This window comes from Myotis lucifugus, unplaced genomic scaffold (genome assembly GCF_000147115.1).
Source record: "Myotis lucifugus unplaced genomic scaffold, Myoluc2.0 scaffold_482, whole genome shotgun sequence".
NCBI classification, from domain to species: domain Eukaryota; kingdom Metazoa; phylum Chordata; class Mammalia; order Chiroptera; family Vespertilionidae; genus Myotis; species Myotis lucifugus.
Window position 1 is genome coordinate 59102 of NW_005871530.1, and position 18017 is coordinate 77118.

The 18017-nt window shown below is 61.2% G+C and overlaps 3 protein-coding genes across 7 annotated transcripts in view; 1 reads left to right on the forward strand and 2 right to left on the reverse strand.

Annotated features, from left to right (window-relative positions):
- Nucleotides 1-702: 702 nt before the first annotated feature.
- Nucleotides 703-8838, forward strand: SLC27A5 (solute carrier family 27 member 5). Its single transcript, XM_006103366.3, has 9 exons — nt 703-1051; nt 1362-1520; nt 4273-4397; nt 5615-5809; nt 5886-5976; nt 7038-7236; nt 7795-7892; nt 8007-8137; nt 8228-8838. The coding sequence occupies exons 1-9, from the start codon at nt 718-720 to the stop codon at nt 8402-8404; spliced, it is 1509 nt and encodes a 502-aa protein (XP_006103428.1). The 5' UTR covers nt 703-717; the 3' UTR covers nt 8405-8838.
- A 2728-nt stretch (nt 8839-11566) lies between these two features.
- On the reverse strand, nt 11567-16013 carry ZNF446 (zinc finger protein 446). 5 transcript variants are annotated; one of them, XM_023744689.1, is made up of 7 exons: nt 15965-16013; nt 15027-15492; nt 14755-14944; nt 14479-14563; nt 13272-13333; nt 12928-13029; nt 11567-12781 (listed from the first exon to the last, which is right to left on the reverse strand). In XM_023744689.1, exons 2-7 carry the CDS (start codon nt 15474-15476, stop codon nt 12423-12425), a joined length of 1248 nt encoding a protein of 415 aa, XP_023600457.1. In that variant the 5' UTR covers nt 15477-15492; nt 15965-16013; the 3' UTR covers nt 11567-12422. The 5 variants fall into 5 exon arrangements, with proteins under 5 accessions (XP_023600457.1, XP_014301270.1, XP_023600458.1 ...); XM_014445784.2 differs by having other exon boundaries at nt 13249-13333; nt 14479-14573; XM_023744690.1 differs by having other exon boundaries at nt 12433-12781; nt 13249-13333.
- A 1670-nt stretch (nt 16014-17683) lies between these two features.
- ZNF324 (zinc finger protein 324) overlaps nt 17684-18017 on the reverse strand; it is a 3111-nt gene continuing 2777 nt past the window's right edge. Inside the window, exon 4 of the mRNA XM_006103385.3 lies at nt 17684-17753. Within this exon, the coding sequence (XP_006103447.1) occupies nt 17684-17753 (70 nt within the window). The remainder of the gene's footprint in view (nt 17754-18017) is intronic.

The window sequence follows — 18017 nt, forward strand, 5'->3', positions numbered from 1 at the left end:
TTTCCTTTTTTTTTTTTTAAGTATTTTATTGATTTTTTTACAAAGAGGAAGGGAGAGGGATAGAGAGTTAGAAACATCGATGAGAAACATCGATCAGCTGCCTCCTGAACACCTGCTACTGGGGATGTGCCCGCAACCAAGGTACATGCCCTTGGCCGGAATCGAACCCGGGACCCTTCAGTCCACAGGCCGACGCTCTATCCACTGAGCCACACCGGTCAGGGCTGCTTTTTCCTTTTTTTTTTTTCTTTTTTAAAAAAATATTTTTATTGATCTCAGAGAGGAAGGGAGAGGGAGAGAGAAACATCCATGAGAGAGAATCATGGATCGGCCGCCTCCTGCACGCTCCAAACTGGGGGTGGAGCCCACAACCCGGGCAGGTGCCCTTGACCGGGAATCTAACCGTGACCTCCTGGTTCATAGGTCAGGTCAACGCTCAACCACCGAGCCATGCCGGCTGGGCTCCTTCTTCTGCGCCGTGGCTATTTCAATCCTTTTTGCCAACACTAACCTTTTTTTATAATCTTCATCGGAGGATATTTTTCCCATTGATTTTTAGGGAGAGTGGAGGAGATTGGTTGCCTCCTGCACGTGCCTTGACCAGGGTCCGGCCAGGGAGGAGCCCGCAACCAGGGTACCTGCCCTTGACGGGAATCGAACCCGGACCCTTCGGTCCGCAGGCCGGTGCTCTATCCACTGAGCCACACCGGTCGGGCCATGCGGTTCTTTACAAAAGTGCAGAAGCGCCCTCTGCCGGCTGCACCCTCTGCGGCCTCGGGTTTCCCCTCGCCACCTGGAAGGGGGGCCTTGCCTCAGGTTCCCCTCCGGTCCGTCCCTGCAGACCTCCGCGAGAACCTGGAGGAGATCCTCCCGCAGCTGCAGGCGGAGCACGTGCGCTGCTTCTACCTCGGCCTCACCTCCCCGACGCCGGGGGTGGAGGCGCTGGAGCCCGCGCTGGACGCCGCGCCCCTGGACCCCGTGCCCGCTGACCTGCGCGCGGGCATCACACGGAAGAGCCCTGCCCTGTTCATCTACACCTCGGGGACCACCGGTGAGGGCACCCGGCAGCCCTCGCCCCAACCAACCTCTGACCTCTCACCCTGACCTGACCCCCAGCCCAGCCTCCAAAACACAGGCTGCGCTTCGATGGGGACATGTGCCCTGGACTCTGCCCCGAAATGTCATGGGAGGGATCAGGGCCAGAATCTTGCCTTTTCCTAGCGGGCAGCCGCTGAGGCCCTAATGGAGCTCTGGGATTCGACCTCTGAACCCCAAACCCAACCAGACCTCCTTGAACCCACCCCACCCCCATGGAGACCCAGCCCTGCCCGCCCCCCACCCTCCCACTCTCCATCCCCCAGGGCTCCCGAAGCCGGCCATCCTCACGCACGAGCGGGTGCTGCAGATGATCAGGATGCTGTCCCTGAGCGGGGTCACGGCTGACGACGTGGTCTACTCCGTCCTGCCCCTGTACCACGCAATGGGCCTGGTCCTCGGGGTGCTCGGCTGCCTGGAGCTCGGTAAGCCCTCCCCTGGGGACGCCTCCTGTGCCCGGGGGTGCAGGCTGGGTGTCGGGGTGACAAGGCCTCACAGGTCGCCCAGCACCCTGGGTACTCACCTGGGACAAGGAGCATACGGCAGGGACCCCCAGGACCCCTGGACAGAGGGGCGGGCTCCCGGGTGGTTCCCCAGGGCTGTGTTGTGGTCAGGAGGTGGCAGAGCTGTGTGAGGTCTCGTGTCAGTGAGGGTGTGCCCAGCAAACACTGCTCTGGCCGCCTCCGTGGACACCTGACTAGGAAGCCACCTGGGGCCTTTCCATGGTCATGCTTTTGTGTTTTTTAAAAATATTGCCGAAACCGGTTTGGCTCAGTGGATAGAGCGTCGGCCTGCGGACTGAAAGGTCCCAGGTTCGATTCCGGTCAAGGGCATGTACCTGGGTTGCGAGCACATCCCCAGTAGGAGATGTGCAGGAGGCAGCTGATCGATGTCTCTCTCATCGATGTTTCTAACTCTCTATCTCTCTCCCTTCCTCTCTGTAAAAAATCAATAAAATATATTAAAAATATATATATATATTTTATTGATTTTTTACAGAGAGGAAGGGAGAGGGAGAGAGAGTTAGAAACATCAATGAGAGAGAATCATCGATCAGCTGCCTCCTGCACACCCTCCACTGGGGATGTGCCCGCAACCAAGGTACATGCCCTTGATGGGAATTGAACCTGGGACCCTTCAGTCCGCAGGCCAACGCTCCATCCACTGAGCCACACCAGCCACGGCAAAGCATTGATTTGTTGTTCCACTTACTTATGCATTCATTGGTTGCTTCTTGTCTGTGCCCTGACTGGGAATCCAGCCGTCAACCTTGAGCTATCAGGATGACGCTCTAACCACCTGAGCTATTCAGTTAGGGCTTAAAAGGTTGTTTTGTGTATTTTTTTAGATCATGCGCAATTTCAAACATACACAAGAGTAGAGCAAAGAGTTTGATGAAGTCCCCAGTGTACTCACCCAGCCTCCACAATTACCATGTTGCCAGTTTTATTTCATATGCACTTCTCTCCTTCTGGATTATTTTAGAACAAATCGTTTCCCTTGTAACTATTGCAGTAGGAATCTCTAACATACAAGGACTTAAGTGAACAGCAACTCCCGTATCACCTGATGTGCACTTCCTGTTCAGATTTCCCCAATTACCAAATTGTCTTTTTATTGCTAGTCTCCTCATTGGTCTCTGTTCCTCTGTGACCAGTTAGACTGGAAATTCCCTCTAGAGCTGTTGGTACATTCAGTTCAACTACTCTTTTGTTCTTTGTTTTTCTTGAGAGAAAGAAAGAGAGAGAGAGAGAGAGAGAGAGAGAGAGATTGTTGTTCCACTTATTTATGCATTCACTGGTTGATTCTTGTGTGTCCTGACCGAGGATCAAACCCTCACGCTTGGCCTACTGGGACAACGCTCTAACCAAGTCACGCTTGGCCTACTGGGACGACGCTCTAACCAAGTCAGCTACCCAGCCGGGGCCTTCAGCTAAAGTATTCCTGGCGAGCCCTAGCCGGTTTGGCTCAGTGCATAGAGTATCGACCTGGGGACCAAAGGGTCCCGGGTTCAATTCTGGTCAAGGGCAGGTACCTCAGTTGTAGGCTCCTCCCCGGGCCGGGGCCCTATGTCGTCTCTGTTTCTGTCTGTCTGTCCCTCTCTCTTCCTCTCTCTCTCAAAACCAATGGAAAAAATATCCTCAGGTGAAGGTTAAAAATAAATAAATAATTCTTGGCAGGAACCTGGGGGGTGTCCTTTCCAAGGACCCAGCACCCCTTCTATATGTTACCTCCCTGTCAAAAACACAGCGTCAAAGAAGACACCACTGCCACTAACCAAGCTCACAAGAGATCTTTGGGTGCAGGGATAATTAACCCATGTGAGCGCCCTTCCAAACACCCACCCACTTAATTTTCCATCTACCTATCTACCCACCTATCCATCTGCTCTGAGAAACATTCATAAAATCCTATATAATAAAAGCCTAATATGCTAAGTGTCCGGTCGACCATTCAACCAATCAAAGCATAATATGCTAATGATATGGTAAGGCCGCTCAACTGCTCGCTGTGATGTACAATGACCACCAGGGGGCAGACAGGTGACCGGTCGACCAGTTGCTATGATGTGCACTGACTACAAGGGGGAAGACGCTCTGAGCAGTAGGTTAGCTTTTGTGACTGAGTGAGACGGGCTGGACACGTGCTGGAGCCCTCCTGCGGTTCCTTTCTGGCTGGCCAACCTCCCAAGTCCCTCCCCGGCCGGCCAGCCCTGATCTGGACTGGGCAAGATGGGGCCGGGCACACCCTGTAGCCCTCCTGTGGTTCCTCCCCGGCCCCAATTATGCACCGGTGGGGTCCCTCAGCCTGGCCTGTGCCCTCTTGCAATCTGGGACCCCTTGGGGGATGTCAGAGAGCCGGTTTCGACCTGATTCCACAGACCAGGCCGAGGGATCCCACTGGTGCACGAATTCGTGCACCAGGCCTCTAGTATTTATCATAATCAAGAACAACTGATGCTCACAGCCTTTATTGAGCCGTGCGCACTGGGTTGGGCACCAAGCTTCCCACACATTCTGGCAGCAGGATCTGAACCCAGGCCCAGCCCGCCTATGCCTGGCTGGACCAGGGAGGAGCCCGGGATCACCCTGTGCTTCAGGGGCCACCCACCGATCAAGGCAGCTTCTCACGGAGGCTGGAAGCAGGGCCTGAACCCGTTCCTCTCCCCCCTCCCAGGAGCCACCTGTGTCCTGGCCCCCAAGTTCTCCGCCTCCTGCTTCTGGGAGGACTGTCGACGGCACCGAGTGACTGTGATCCAGTATGTGGGCGAGGTTCTGCGGTACCTGTGCAACGCTCCCCAGGTGAGGCGCCTGGCGAGGGCTCCAGGTGAACACCGTCGGTGTAAAACCACAGCTGTCACCCTGGGCAGCGTCGACCGGTGGTTAGAGCGTTGGCCCATGCACTGAAGGGTTGCGGGTTCGACTCCCAGTCAAAGGCACGGACGTGGGGTTGCAGGTCCTGGCACGTGCGGGAGGCAACCAATCAATGTGTCTCCCAATCAATGTGTCTCTCTCACGTCAATATTTCTCTCTCTCCTCTCTCTTTCTTTCTCCCCTTCTCTCCCTTCCATTCTCTCTGAAAGGCAATGGAAAAAATATCCTCCTCAGGTAAGGATTAACCAAAAACAAAACATGGTTCAGTGGTTGAGACTTGACCTATGAACCAGGAGGTCACCAGTCAGGGCACATGCCCACCTGCAGAAGGCAGCTGATCAATGATTCTCTCTCATCAGTGATGTTTCTGTTTCTCTCTCTCTCTCCCTCTCCCTTCTTCTCTGAAATAAATAAAGATATAATTTAAATTGCAGCTGTCACACCAGGTAAAGGTCTCAGGTATATTCGGGTACAGGACTCAAGCCAGTCGCTCAGGTAACACATCCCAGACCAGAGCCACGTACAATGATCACCCAATCCTGGCTTCTTGGATGATCCCCTGAGCTGCCTTGAGCAGCTGACTTCACCGCTCTCAGCTTCAGGGTCCTCGTTTGGAAATCGGGGGTAACATCCGAGGGGATATTGTGAGAACTAAACGTGCAAAGTGCCTAGAACACAGTGCGGCTCAGGGAAAACCCATTAGAGGGGCGCAGCCTCATCCGTACAATGAGTTACCCCGTAACTATCTCCAGGCAAGGTCCCCAGGTAACGCCCCCGAGTAAGGCCCCTTGTAACCCCCCAAGATTTCAAATCACCCCCAGGTTACCTCCAGGTAAAGGCCCCGAACGAACGCCTCCAGCTACAGCTCCAGGTGTCTATCCCCACATGAGACCCCAGGTGAGGCCTCCAGTCAGTTACCCTAGGCATCCCTCCAGGTGAGGCCCCCAGGTAGTATCTGCAGGTAATCCTCCAAGTACAGATGCCAGATATCGAATCCCAAGTGAGCACCCCTGGTAGGTCCCCTGGGCATATACCTCCCAGGTGACTCCTCAGGTAAGGCCCAGAGATAGCGCCCAGGGAAGGCCCAGGGCACCCCCCACCGACCGAGGGCACCTCCTCCTGACCCTCCTGGGGCATCTCTGCAGCGACCAGAGGACCGGACGCACACCGTCCGCCTGGCGTTTGGCAACGGGCTCCGCGCGGACGTGTGGGAGGCCTTCCAGCGACGCTTCGGGCCCATTCGGATCTTCGAAGTCTACGGCTCCACGGAAGGCAACACCGGCTTCGTCAACTACCCCGGGCGCCGCGGGGCCGTGGGCAAGACCAGCTGCCTCCTCCGCGTGAGTGGGTCGGGGCGGCCCGGACCCCGCGGGGAGCTGAGCGCCCAGAGCCCCTGACGCCCCCCCCCCACCGCAGGCGCTGTCCCCCTTCGAGCTCGTGCAGTTCGACACGGAGGCGGCGGAGCCCGTGCGGGACCGAGCGGGCTTCTGCGTGCCCGTGGGGCCAGGTACCGGGGGACCCTCCTGGGAAGCGGGGACCCGTCTCCTCCGCGGCCGGAGGTCGTGCTGGGCGGGGGTGTCTGCAGCTCTCACCCGACCCTGGGTCCCCATCCGTCCGTCGTCCGGCCACTGTCCGGGGCCCCCGGCCTCTCAGCTCTCGGTTCTCACGGGCACCCCGGCCGCAGCCTCTCTCTGCTGAGCCTCCGGGTGCCCGCGGGGCCCGTTCTCTCCGCCTCCCAGGCACCCACCTCCCCCACCTTCCCCTCGGGGGGTCTTCTCTCCTGGCCACACCCGCTTCTATCCCCACCATTTGTCTCCATTCCTCAACCATCCCTTGTTATGCTTTTCCTAGTTTTAAACATATTTTTATTGATTTCAGAGAGGGAGGCAGAGAGAGAGAGGAACATCAATGATGAGAATCACTGACCCGCTGCCCCCTGCAGGCCCCACACTGGGGATCGAGCCCACAACCCGGGCAGGTGCCCCGACCGGGAATCGAACCCTGACCTCCTGGTTCAATCATTGAGCCACGCCGGCCGGGCATCCTTTTCCTATTTGTTTTATTTTATTTTATTTTTTAAAAATATATTTTATTGATTTTTTACAGAGAGGAAGGGAGAGGAATAGAGAGTTAGAAACATCGATCAGCTGCTTCCTGCACACTCCCTACTGGGGATGTGCCCGCAAACAAGGTACATGTCCTTGACCGGAATCGAACCCGGGACCTTTCAGTCCGCAGGCCGACGTTCTATCCACTGAGCCAAACCAGTCACGGCATTGTTTTATTTTATTAATTTAATTTTACCTTATTTTATTTTTTAGTTTTTTTCCTTTTCCCATGTTTAATGGGCTCCCCATGCCACCCTCTCTCTCCGTCTGTCCCTCCTCTCCGTCTCCCTGTCCCTGGGTCTGTCTCCCCGATTCCGATCTCCCCGTCTCCATCGCTGGGTGTCTCCCCTCTGAGGGTCCGGAAGGTGGAGTCCACCTTGTTGGACTCTCGGGCGCGGGCCGTGGGCTCCGAGAGGCCTGTCCCGGTTCACGCCCGCCTCCCGCTCCCGCTCCCGCCCAGGGGAGCCCGGGCTGCTGCTGACCCGGGTGCTGGGCCGCAACCCCTTCCTGGGCTACCGCGGGCCCCGCGAGCTGTCGGAACGGAAGCTGGTGCGGAAGGTGCGGCGCGCGGACGACATTTACTACAACACCGGGGACGTGCTGTCCGTGGACCGCGAAGGCTTCCTCTACTTCCACGACCGCCTCGGGGACACCTACCGGTGCTGGGCGGGGCTTCGGGGGCGGGGCTTCGGGGCGGGGCCCCGGGGCTTTCAGATTACAGGGGCGGGGCTTAGGGGCGGGGCCATCGGGACTTTCCAATCCTAGAGGGAGGCGGAGCTTCTGGGGCGGAGCTTGGAGGCGGGGCCCTGGGCTTTCAGATTCCATGGGCGGAGCTTAGGGGGCGGGGCCACCAGGGCTTTCAGATCCTATAGGGAGGCCAAGAGGCGGGGCTTTCAGATTTCAGGGGCGGGGCCACCGGGGCTTTCAGATCCTATAGGGAGGCCGGGCTTTCAGATTCCGGGGGCGGGGTTTGGGGGCGGGGCCACCAGGGCTTTCAGATCCTACAGGGAGGCCGAGTAAAGAGGCGGGGCTTTCAGATTCAGGGGCGGGGCTTCGGGGCGGGGTTAGGAGGCGGGGCTACCGGGGCTTTCAGATCCTACAGGGAGGCCGAGTAAAGAGGCGGGGTTTTCGTATCCTGGGGGCGGGGCTTGGTGGTCAAGGGGCGGTGCCCCCTCGTCACCAGGGGCGTGCTCTCAAGCACCTGCTCCCACCCGCAGATGGAAGGGTGAGAACGTGTCCACGCGGGAGGTGGAGGGCGTGCTGTCACTCGTGGACTTCCTGCAGCAGGTGAACGTCTACGGCGTGTCCGTGCCAGGTGCGGAGGGCGCCCCTCATCTAAACCGGCAGCAGCGGTGCGGTGCGGGTGGAGGTGCGCTGTCCTGATGCGAGCGCGGGGGGAGCTGAGCGTGCCTGGCGTGTGCGCTTCCAGGGTGTGAGGGCAAGGTGGGCATGGCCGCTGTGCAGCTGGCCCCCGGCCGTGCCTTCGACGGGCAGAAGCTGTACCAACACGTCCGCACGTGGCTCCCGGCCTACGCGGTCCCCCATTTCATCCGCATCCAGGTGAGCTGGGGGGCGGGGGGACCCGTGGCTGGGAGGCGGGAGGTTGTGGCCGTGGGAGTCGCGGGTGGAGTTGCAGTCCCGCCCCTGCAGGACACCCTGGAGATCACCAACACCTTCAAACTGGTCAAGTCCCGGCTGGTGCGTGAGGGCTTCGACGTGGGCGCCATCGCGGACTCGCTGTTCGTGCTGGACGGCCAGGCCCAGACCTTCCGGCCGCTGACACAGGACACGTACCGGGCCGTCTGCGAGGGCACCTGGAAACTCTGAACGGCTGGCCGGTGACGGGGCACGTGAAGGGGCCAGGCCAACGCTGGCCGCTGCCAAAAAGCAATAATAAACGGGAGCACTTTGCAATCGAGCTGCAGCTGCTGTGCCAGAGGAGCGACCGTGCAGGTCTCACGTCTCAAGCCTTTTGACTGTGAAGACGGGGCCTGATCGACCTTGTGTCCTGAAGAGCTGTTTGCAGGAATAACAAGAAAGCATTACGACCAGTGGACTGGTGGCTACGGAACTGAAAAGTGAAAAGCAACAGCGCTGCCTTCCGTCTATGGATGTAATTGTGCCCCTGCCCTTTCTCACGAATTTCCCTGGCCTCTGTCTCCTGATCAGAACACTCTTGGGCATCTGCCTGAATCAGTACTTCAGGAATAGTTATCCACCCTCCCCGGCCTAATTTTCAAATAAACGCTAGTTTCCTCTCGTTTTGGAAGCCTCTTTCTTTTTAAAATGTTTTTATTGGTTTCAGAGAGAGAGGAAGGGAGAGAGAGAGATCAATCGGTTGCCTCCCGCATGCACCCCAACCGGCACCTAACCCCAACCCGGGCATGTGTCTGACTCCAACCAGCGACCTTCAGGTGCAGGGAAGACACTCAGCCAACTGAGCCGAACTATGAGGGCGACCGGCCCGGGCAGGCGTGCAGGCGCTGGACTGAGGCTCGAAGGTTGAGCAGGAAGAAAAGGGGGGAGAGGGGCGGGCACAGAGGCCTCTGAGGTCAGGGTCTGCAGTGTCTGCAACCGGACGTGCCCTCGGGGCGCAGTGGGCGCTGCAGACAAGAGGTCACGAGAAAGGAGCCCCCAGCGCAGAGGCCTCCAAAGGGTCCCCAGGTCTGAATGTGTTCCCCGGGGAATTGTGGGAGCTGCGGGCAGAGGCCAGGGAACGTCGAGGCCTCTATGACGTATGAGGTCTTGGTGACGTAAGGAGTGCCGTCACAGTCCTGAAGTGTGGCCTGGAGCATTGTGGGAGCTGCAGACAGAGGCCAGCGGACGTCCACGCTCCTCGCTCTTGGCATGTGGAGTCGGAGCTGCTGTCAGAATCCACCAGGAACGAGGGGGTCCACGAGGGACTAGCGACCACCCAGGGCCACGGGAATCCCCTGAGGCCCATCAGGGACCTTGGACCCACCAGGGACCGGGGACCCACCGTCCTCGTCACGCCCCCTGCGGATCTCGCCCGCTTGCCCACCTGTAACCGCTCCATCTCCAGCCCGACGCGGCCGCAGGCCCAGTGTGAGCCCCGGGTCGGAAGGCCCTCGGATTCTGGGGGTGGCGGAGGCGCCCCCGCCCGCTCCCAGCTCCGGGCTGCAGCCAGGTCCTGCCCTGCCCAGGCCATCCCCCCGTCGCCATGTCGCACCCCGCTGCCCCTGCATGTGTCAGAGGCTGCAGAGGCTCCTTCCTTTTATTTTGTGGTTTTGAAATTTCAGAGAGAGGAAGGGAGAGGGAGAAATAGCAACATCGATGATCAGAATCATTGATTGGCTGCCTCCTGCCCTGCCCTGAGGATCCAGCCTGAAACCCAGGCATGTGCCCTGACCTGGAATGGAACCATGGAATCGTGACAACCTGGTTCACAGGTCGGTGCTCAACCACTGAGCCACACCCGGCCCCGGGAGGGCTCCTTCGTGGAGTGAGCCTGTTTCCTGGACACTATCCCCCACAAAGATGCGCCTTATTTTCAAAGTAGGAAGTAGCTGGAGAAGGTAATGTCTTCCAAAGACATGCATGTCCTAATCCCTGGAAACGGTGGGTGTTACTCACATGCCAAAGGGATCCTGTAGATGAATCAGGTGAGGACAGAAAGAGATGCCTCAGGATCCTGAGACAGGGATGATGACCACTCACCAGGTGAGCGCTAAATGCAACCGCAAGGGTCTAAGGCTGTGGTTCTCAGCCTTGGCTGCACATTAGAATCAACTGGGAATCTTTTCAAAATCCTGATTTCTGGGCCTCCTATGGAAATTCTGTTTCTTTGTTATGGGGTGGGGCCACAATATTAGTAACAAAGAAAGAATTTCCGGAAGATGAGGCCCAGAAATTAGGATTTTAAAGAGATTCCCAGGTGATTCTAATGTGCAGCCAAGGCTGAGAACCACTGATCGAAGGAGAAGGCAGGAGGATCAGAGCTGGAGGGACGCAGCACAAGAGAGACGTCACCAGCACTGCTGGCTTTGCAGGTGGAAGAAAAGGGCCAAGGGATGAGGCAGCCTCTTGAAGCTGGAAAAGGCGATAAAATGGCCCTTGCCAGTTTAGCTCAGTGGTTAGAGCGTTGGCCCGAGGACTGAAGGGTTGAAGGTTCAATTCTGGTCAATTGAATCTCCAGCCCCGATTGGGGCACATGTAGGAGACACCAATTAATGTGTCTCTCTCACATTGATGTTTCTCTCTGTCTCCCTCTCCCGCCCCCCCCCCCTCCATTCTTTCTGAAAATCAATAGGAAAATTGGTGAGGATTTTTGAAAACAGGCAATAAAATGGATTTTCCCCCTAGAGCCTCCAGGAGTGGCCTTCCCTGATTACACCTTGATTTAACTCAGTGAAGCTGTTTCACAGTCATGAGGAAACAAATGTGTGTTGTCTGGAGCCCCCACCCTTGTTGAAACTAGTAAGTGCACTGAGGAACATCGGAATGCCTGCCAAGGAACCCAGCTGTGTCTCCGTGGGCAGCAGGCAGCTGGCCCTTCGCTCTCCTGCTCTCCGCTGACCAACTGCATGGGCTGTGGGGGCACAGACCAGACCTGCAGCTGAGCGGGCCGAAGGGACTTGTCCTCAGAGCCCCTTCCTACTCGTGCTTAACGGAGGCCCTGCTGGGACTGGGCAGCACGATGCTGAGTGAAACAATCCAGTCGGAGGAAGATAAACACCACATGATCTCACCCATGTGTGGGGTATAATGAGCAACATAAACTGATGAACAAGAACAGATCCCCAGGCAGGGGAGGGGTGTTAGAGAGCAACCAAGGGCTTGTATGCATGCACATCAGCATCACCAATGGACACAGACACGGGGGCGGTAGGGGCTGGCCAGGGTGGGAATGGCTGGGGGCAGTGGGGTCAATTGGAGAAAAAGGAGACAAATGTAAAACTTTAGACAAAAAAAAAACAAACTTTAGAGCTTAAACAAGATGTTCTATAACATGAGATAGGCAATAAATAAATAAGCGTGTCACAGGAAACAAAAAAAAAAAAAAGAAGTCCCTGCTCTAACCGGTAGCTCAGTTGGTGGAGTGTTGTCCCTGACAGGGGAGGGTTGGATTCGATCCCCAGCCCAGGCACAGGAACCAGTCGGTGAATGCACCCGTAAGTGGCACAGCAACTTGATGTCTCTCTCTCCGTCCCCTTCTCTTTAAAGTCAATTTTTAAAAAGTAAGTCCCCTCGGTGTCCGCTCAAGCTGGGACTCCGGAGCCCAAGGTCAGCAGGGCGGAGGAGCCGGGGCCGCCTGGGAGCAGGGAAGGCGGGACCAGGAGCTCGGAGCCGGCTCACAGTTCGGTTCGGGGCTCTGTGGCCCCAGCTGCCGGGCGGGAGGAGGAGCCGCTGACCGTCTGACCAGCAGAAGCCAGAGGCCAGGGTCGCTGCCAGAAACCTCCCGACGGGGAAAGCGGATTCATCCCAAACCCACAGCCGCGGGGAGCGGGCGGCTCCCTCCCCGGCAACAGCGGCCCTGCCTCCGGGGCTCCTGCATCTTCCAGGGGAGACCGGCCCCGCCCAGGGCGGAGGGAGGAGGGGGTTTCTGAGCATCTCACCGGGGCTGGCAGGTCCCGGGGCAGGAGCGCCGTCAGCCTCCGTCAGTCACCCGTGGGGAGAAGGGAGCCGGGAGTCACCCCGGCTGCCCAGGCCCCAGGTCAGGGAGGGGCAGCGGGCTTTCGGCGCCGGTGGCTTTCGGGGAAGGACCTTCCCGGGGACTCGCCCCGCTCCTGCGCCCCCGGCTGCCCCCGGGTCCTCCAGGCGGCGGCCAGCAGGCTGCGTCCAGGCCCCGAGGCCCCGAGGCCGGAGGGGAGCCGCCGCCTCCCGCTCACGGGTCCCCGGGCCGGTGGCCCCGCCGATGGATGACCAGCTGGGATTTCCAGTCGAAGCCGCGGCCGCAGTCCCCGCACACGTGGCGCTGGCGGGTGGCGTGGCTCTTGCGGTGGATCACGAGCTGCGACTTCCAGCTGAAGCCGCGCCCGCACTCGGCGCACGTGTAGCGCCGGGGCCCCTGCAGCGGCCTCGGGGCGCCCGGGCCGCCCTGGTGCGCGCGGTGGTGGATGACGAGCACCGACTTCCAGTCGAAGCCGCGGCCGCACCGCTCGCAGGTGTAGGGCTTGCTGCGCGCGGCGTCCGGCTCCGGGGGCTCCGGGGGCGTCGGCACCGACGGGTCCTCGCGCTCAGCTCCTGGGAAGGACGGGCGGGCACCGGTGGCCCCGGCGCTGGGACGTCGGTTCCCGTTCCCCCTGGGCCCCCTGCGTGGGCGCCACACCAGCCACCGCCCGCCCGGGTCGGGTCTGGTGCCCACATCTCAGGGGCGGGACTGCGCTCACCCGTGCGGAGGCTTCCCGGGCCCTCGGCCCCCGCGCTCGGCGACCCCGGCTCCAAGCCCGGCTCCAACTCGGCCCGCGGGTCCGGCAGGGGAGGCGGTAACCCTGATGGGAGCCGGGGCGGGTGAGAGCCCAGCTCCCCCGAGGGGCGGGGTGGGGCGGGGCCGGGGCGCCCCTCGGGAAGGAGGAGAGAAGGCGGGGTGCAGGCAGCTGGGGGCGCGCAGGGAGGCGGGGTGCAGGGCAGCTGGGGGTGGGGGGGCGCGCAGGGTTCAGGCAGCTGGGGGCGCGCGGGGTGCGGCAGCGGGGGGTGGGCGCCGTCCTCACCCTGGGAGACCACGGAGCCGTACTTCTCCAGCATCGCGTCCCAATACAGCTCCTTCTGCGACGGGTCCAGCAGCACCCACTCCTCCTGCCCGGAGTTGGCCGTCACTGCGAGGCTCCATCGGCGACCCCCGCCCCATCACAGTCTCAGATGACTCCGAGATGGGGTGTGAGGGCTGGGAAGCCGGACAGGGAGGGAGCGGCCCCACCCACTTCTGGCCGGACAGACGGAGCTCAGGACCCCTGGGCTGTGGGGAGGCAGGGACAGCCCAGCCCGCTCCACCCTGTGCCTTGAGCATGTGTCCCCAAGCAGAAAACCAGGGGCCTCCGGGGCCTCCAGACACCTCTTCTCTTCCCCTGGAGACCCTCCTCGGGACAGCTGTGCAGGGTCACGGCAACCGGATGTGGGCGCCTGGCTGAGGGGGGCTCGGACAGAAGGTGCAGCCGCACCCGGGGGAGCCGTGATGCAGGTGCAGGTGACGTGCATGGGCGGGGCGGTGGGCTGTGTCCTCTGTGTGCACAGAGGCGCGCTTTGGGGTTCCTCCCACCCCCGGACGCACTCCTGGCCCATGGGGTGTCCCCTTATCAGCTCCCAGAGTCCCATCGCTGGGAGGGGCTTTGCTGGGCTGAGGAAAAATAGTGGTGACAGGGCAGGCCGCAGCCACGGGGGCCGCAGTGGGGACAGTGCTGGCTGGAGGTGAGGACCTGAACTCTGCCTCTGCCACCGCCTCGCTTTCCTACGGCGCCATCAGGCTGGAGGGAGCTTCCAAGCTCATCTGAGCTGGTCCTTCCACTGCACGTGGAGGGGAGCGGCTGAGGAGCAAGTTGCAGGGGGGGAGGGAGGGGGCGCGGACAGGGCCTGCTGCCCACACTCAGAGCAAACACTCCAGGCAGCAGGGCCCGCTGAGCCCCCACACCGGCGGAGAGAGGGGCTGCAGGCAGTTCCCAGGGGAACCTCCCACTGACCTCTGAGGGGCTGGGAGGCAGGGCTGTCCCTCCCCCCTGCACACGGGGGTGCAAATCCCCGGGCCGCAACCCCCCACTGACTGCTCCGTGAGGAGGCCAGCCCCGAACCTTCCCATCACTCTGAGCCACGTTTCTAAAACCCCCCCAACTGCAGAGACACCAGTCTGTCCCTCTGTCCTGCAGGGAGATCTGATCCCGACTCCAATCTGGGCAGCAAAGAGCCCACCATGGCTGACCAAGGAGCCTGGAAAACCTGGGGCTGCTCACCTGCATCCTGGGCGGGTGGAAGGAGGCCGCGTCCGGTTCCCCAGGTGCCACTGGCCCCTCTTGGGACTGGACCGCATTTGGGGGGCTGGTGGAGGCTAGGAAGTGAGGCCGATGGGGGTCAGGGCTGCCCCCTGATCTGCAGCTGTCGCCCTCCTCCGCCAGCAGGCACAGGGCACACAGCCATCCTCCTGCCTCTCGGGGGCCGGCTCTGCAGCCTCTCGGGGTCCCCACCCAGCTGTGGCTGCCCACACTCCCGCCAGGAGCCCCCACGCTCACCCATCTCCTGCGCCTCGGCCTCAGGCTCCTTCTTCACACGGCAGCCCCCGAGCTGGGCACCCTCCGGCCCCTCCTCCCCAGCGGCTGCCCTGAGGGGCTGTCCTCTCTCTGAGGAGCGGAGACTCGCCAGGGAGTCCTCTGCCTTCTGTGCCGCCGGGGGCACCGCCCGCTTCAGGACCTGGGCTGTGATCTGAGGGGAGAGGCCGGTCACCGGGGGCTCCCGTCTCCCTCCGTCTGTCTGTCCCTCCACGAGGCCGGCCGGCCACACTCACCCAGCCCAGCAGCTGCCCGGGGTCCCGCTGCAGCCCCTCCACCAGGGCGGCGGCCTCCTCGGGGCTGCCCGGCCCCTGGCCCTGCACCCAGGCCTGGATCTCGGGGGGCAGCGCGCCCAGGAACTGCTCGAGCACCAGCAGCTCCAGCAGCTGCTCCTTGGAGTGCAACTCGGGCCGCAGCCACTGGCGGCACAGCCCGCGGAGCTGAGCCAGGGCCTCCCGGGGACCCGCCACCTCCCGGTAGCGGAACCCCCGGAAGCGCAGGCGCGCGGCCTCGGGGTCCTCCGGGGCGGCTGCGGGGCGCACGGAGGGCGGGCGCGGGGGGCCCAGCGGGGACGGCATGATCGCGCCGGGAGCCTTCCTGGAGCCGCCGAGAGGGACCTGCAGAGACGGAGGGTCAGGGCGCCGACCCCGGGCCACGAGCTTGGAGCAGGTTGCCCAGTGGAGCATCCAGGAAAGCGCCAGCCTTTGGGGACAACGGGCCGGAGAGAGGTCGGTCCCGGGTCAGGCGGTGCAGCCGAGAAGCGGGACCGGGAGGGGGTCGGGGTCGGAGGGGAAGGGCCCGTGGGGGGAGGCGGGCGTCCTGCGGGGCGGGGTACAGGGGGGCCCCCGCGGCGCCCGGGGTCGAGGCTGGACTGCGGGGCTCCGTGCTCGCCGACCACAACGCGCTGAGTACGCCGCGCGCAGCCTGGACCGAGCGTGTGAACGGAGCCCCGGGCAGCGCGGAGCCGCGAGCCGGACACTGAGAAACTCGCCCACCTCGGGGGCTGCCCGGCCCGGGGACCAGCCTCCGGGGCTCGTCTCCCGCAAATGGGAGGCGGTCTTCCCGGAGGAGGCGGGACAGGCGCGGGAGGTCGGCGGCGCCCCCGAGCGCAGGGAGGAGGGGCCGGGTCCCGGGAGGTGGGGAAACCGCGCGCAGCCCAGCCCCCCGCGCTCACCGCCGCCACCGCGCCGGCGCTGGAGGCCGCTTCCGGTCAACGGCACCGCGACGCCCCGCCTACCTTTTGCTGAAGGCCACGCCCCGCCCGTTCGTTGCCCTGGTGACGTCGCTGTGGCCAATCAGGCCCCTGCTCCGAAGGGACCAACCTCCTTATGGACTACATTTCCCATGAGCCTCCGTAAGCAAGGACGGGCGCGGCGTCCGCTGGCGGAGGCTCATTGTCAGAGGCTTTTTACGCCTGCGAACTGCTCCCGTCCTCGGGGAGAGGAGTCTGCAGAGCAGCTCAGTTCGCGGGACTCCCCTCCCTCACTGGCGGCCGTCCTTTTTGTATCCGGGTCTTAGAACTCACCAGCTGCCTAGATGGGCCGTTAAAATCCTGCGCATGTGCAAAACGGACAGGGATCCTATTGGCTAAGCGAGGTGAGAGACCTGCCCTTTCGACCAATCAGAGCTGGCCCACTGCGCAGGCCCCACCCCCAGCGCGCTGCAAGAGGCTCGTTTCTGGTCGCCGAGTCGTCGCCTTGGTAACGGCGTTCCAGCGTCCGCGCGCCAGCAGCAGTTTCTAAGGCAACAGCGGGAGCGTCGTCCCGCCCAGCGCGGAGGCCCGGGTCGTGTACTAGTTCTGCAGAGACTCGTCTCCGGGTGGTCGCACAAGGAAGCCGGTCCGGCTAGCACGGCCCTCCTGACCCGTGGCTTTCTCCAGCGAGGAGGGTGCTGGTCCCTCACTCCACCTCCGCGGGACGCCCTCCCCCGATGGGCACGTTTGCCGAGGAGGAAACTGCCCCATGATTTACATCCCGAGTCTGACACACCTCCAGATAGCAGAACTGTACTGCAAGGTGAAGGATGCGGAGGTTGTCCAGGCTTATGGGGCGTGCTCTGCCTCTTCCTTACTTTGGGGGCCAGAACTAGTAAGCTGACCTTTATTTTTAGTTTATCTCAGTAGGCAATGTACTCGTTTTTAAAATCTGACCGGGGTGAGGCCAATTTTGCTTCCACACATCAAGTGGCTGGAACACGACCTATTCAATCCCAAAATGCATCTACCTGTCTGTCTGGTTTCTTCTGAGGCCGAGGAACCCCAGGCTGCCAGCTCGAGATAAAGAGCTGTGGTCTTTCTTCATCACCGACTGGAGGGGAGCTCTGAGCGTGTGCATGGCTGGGCTTGTCAGCTCTTCCCAGCAGCATCATGAGATGGGGCTGTTTTGTGGGGGGCTTAGGTCTTTTCTTAGGGAGTGGGGATCCCCCAGAAACGACTCTCTCACCGTTTCCACTTAGGTGCAGAATGCCCCTGCTATGGGCTCCTTCCCCATCCTCATCCTCAGAGTTTGTCTTAAACACGCTCCTGTGTAGTTTCAGTAGGCTTCCGAGTTGGGTTCAGTTCACCACCTTGACCCAGAAAGACCAGGGACACTTTTACCGTCACCGGCTGTTTGGGGTTAAGAGCAAGGTAGGCAGCCTGGCAGGAGGGGGCACCTCATGACCTGGGGAAACTACGGCACAGAGAGGGGGTGTGAGTTGGCACAGCTGAGCCGGGCCCAGCATCCAGACAGCTCACTTCCACCCCCACGTTCTGTTCTGCTGGCTGTGAGGGGGGGGGGGGGGGAGTGGCCTGGCCGGCTCCCTGCAGGTGGCCAGCCCACAGGAGGTGGAGGTCTGAGAGGGGAGACAGCGATGGCTCCCCAGCCATGCTCCTCCCGTCTGCCCTGCTGCAGGTTCACAGCCCGGCCTCAGCACTGGCCTGGCCTGTTACCAAAGTCAAGGCTTCAGGAGCCTTTATGTCCTCACTGCCCTGACAGGAGACGGAAATGACAGTTCAGAGGAGACAGGATGGGGCTCTGCCCGTGTGTGGCGCCCTCCTGAGGTCCCCCCTCAGCGTGACACCCCCACGCGGTGGGGACACTGAGGCAGGCAGGTGGGGTGGGCCCTTGGCACACCAGGGCCCGTGTCGACCTTCAGCCTCACTCCCAGGAAAGTTAACTGTCTTTTTACTGAGGGGAAAGGGTAGCAATTATACTCGGAACAGACATAGATGGTCAATTCTGGCACAG

Coding starts and splice junctions, on each gene's coding strand:
- ZNF446 (XM_023744688.1), bottom strand. CDS start 15,476: ATGCTCCACTGGGCAACCTGCTCCAAGCTCGTGGCCCGGGGTCGGCGC. Junction 14,574..14,754: donor GGCCGAGGCGCAGGAGATGG/GTGAGCGTGGGG, acceptor CTCACTTCCTAG/CCTCCACCAGCCCCCCAAAT. Junction 13,494..14,478: donor TCCACCCGCCCAGGATGCAG/GTGAGCAGCCCC, acceptor GCCTCCCCACAG/CCCAGGGGTCCTGAGCTCCG.
- SLC27A5 (XM_006103366.3), top strand. CDS start 718: ATGCGGTTCTTTACAAAAGTGCAGAAGCGCCCTCTGCCGGCTGCACCC. Junction 1,052..1,361: donor CTACACCTCGGGGACCACCG/GTGAGGGCACCC, acceptor TCCATCCCCCAG/GGCTCCCGAAGCCGGCCATC. Junction 1,521..4,272: donor GCTCGGCTGCCTGGAGCTCG/GTAAGCCCTCCC, acceptor CCCCCCTCCCAG/GAGCCACCTGTGTCCTGGCC.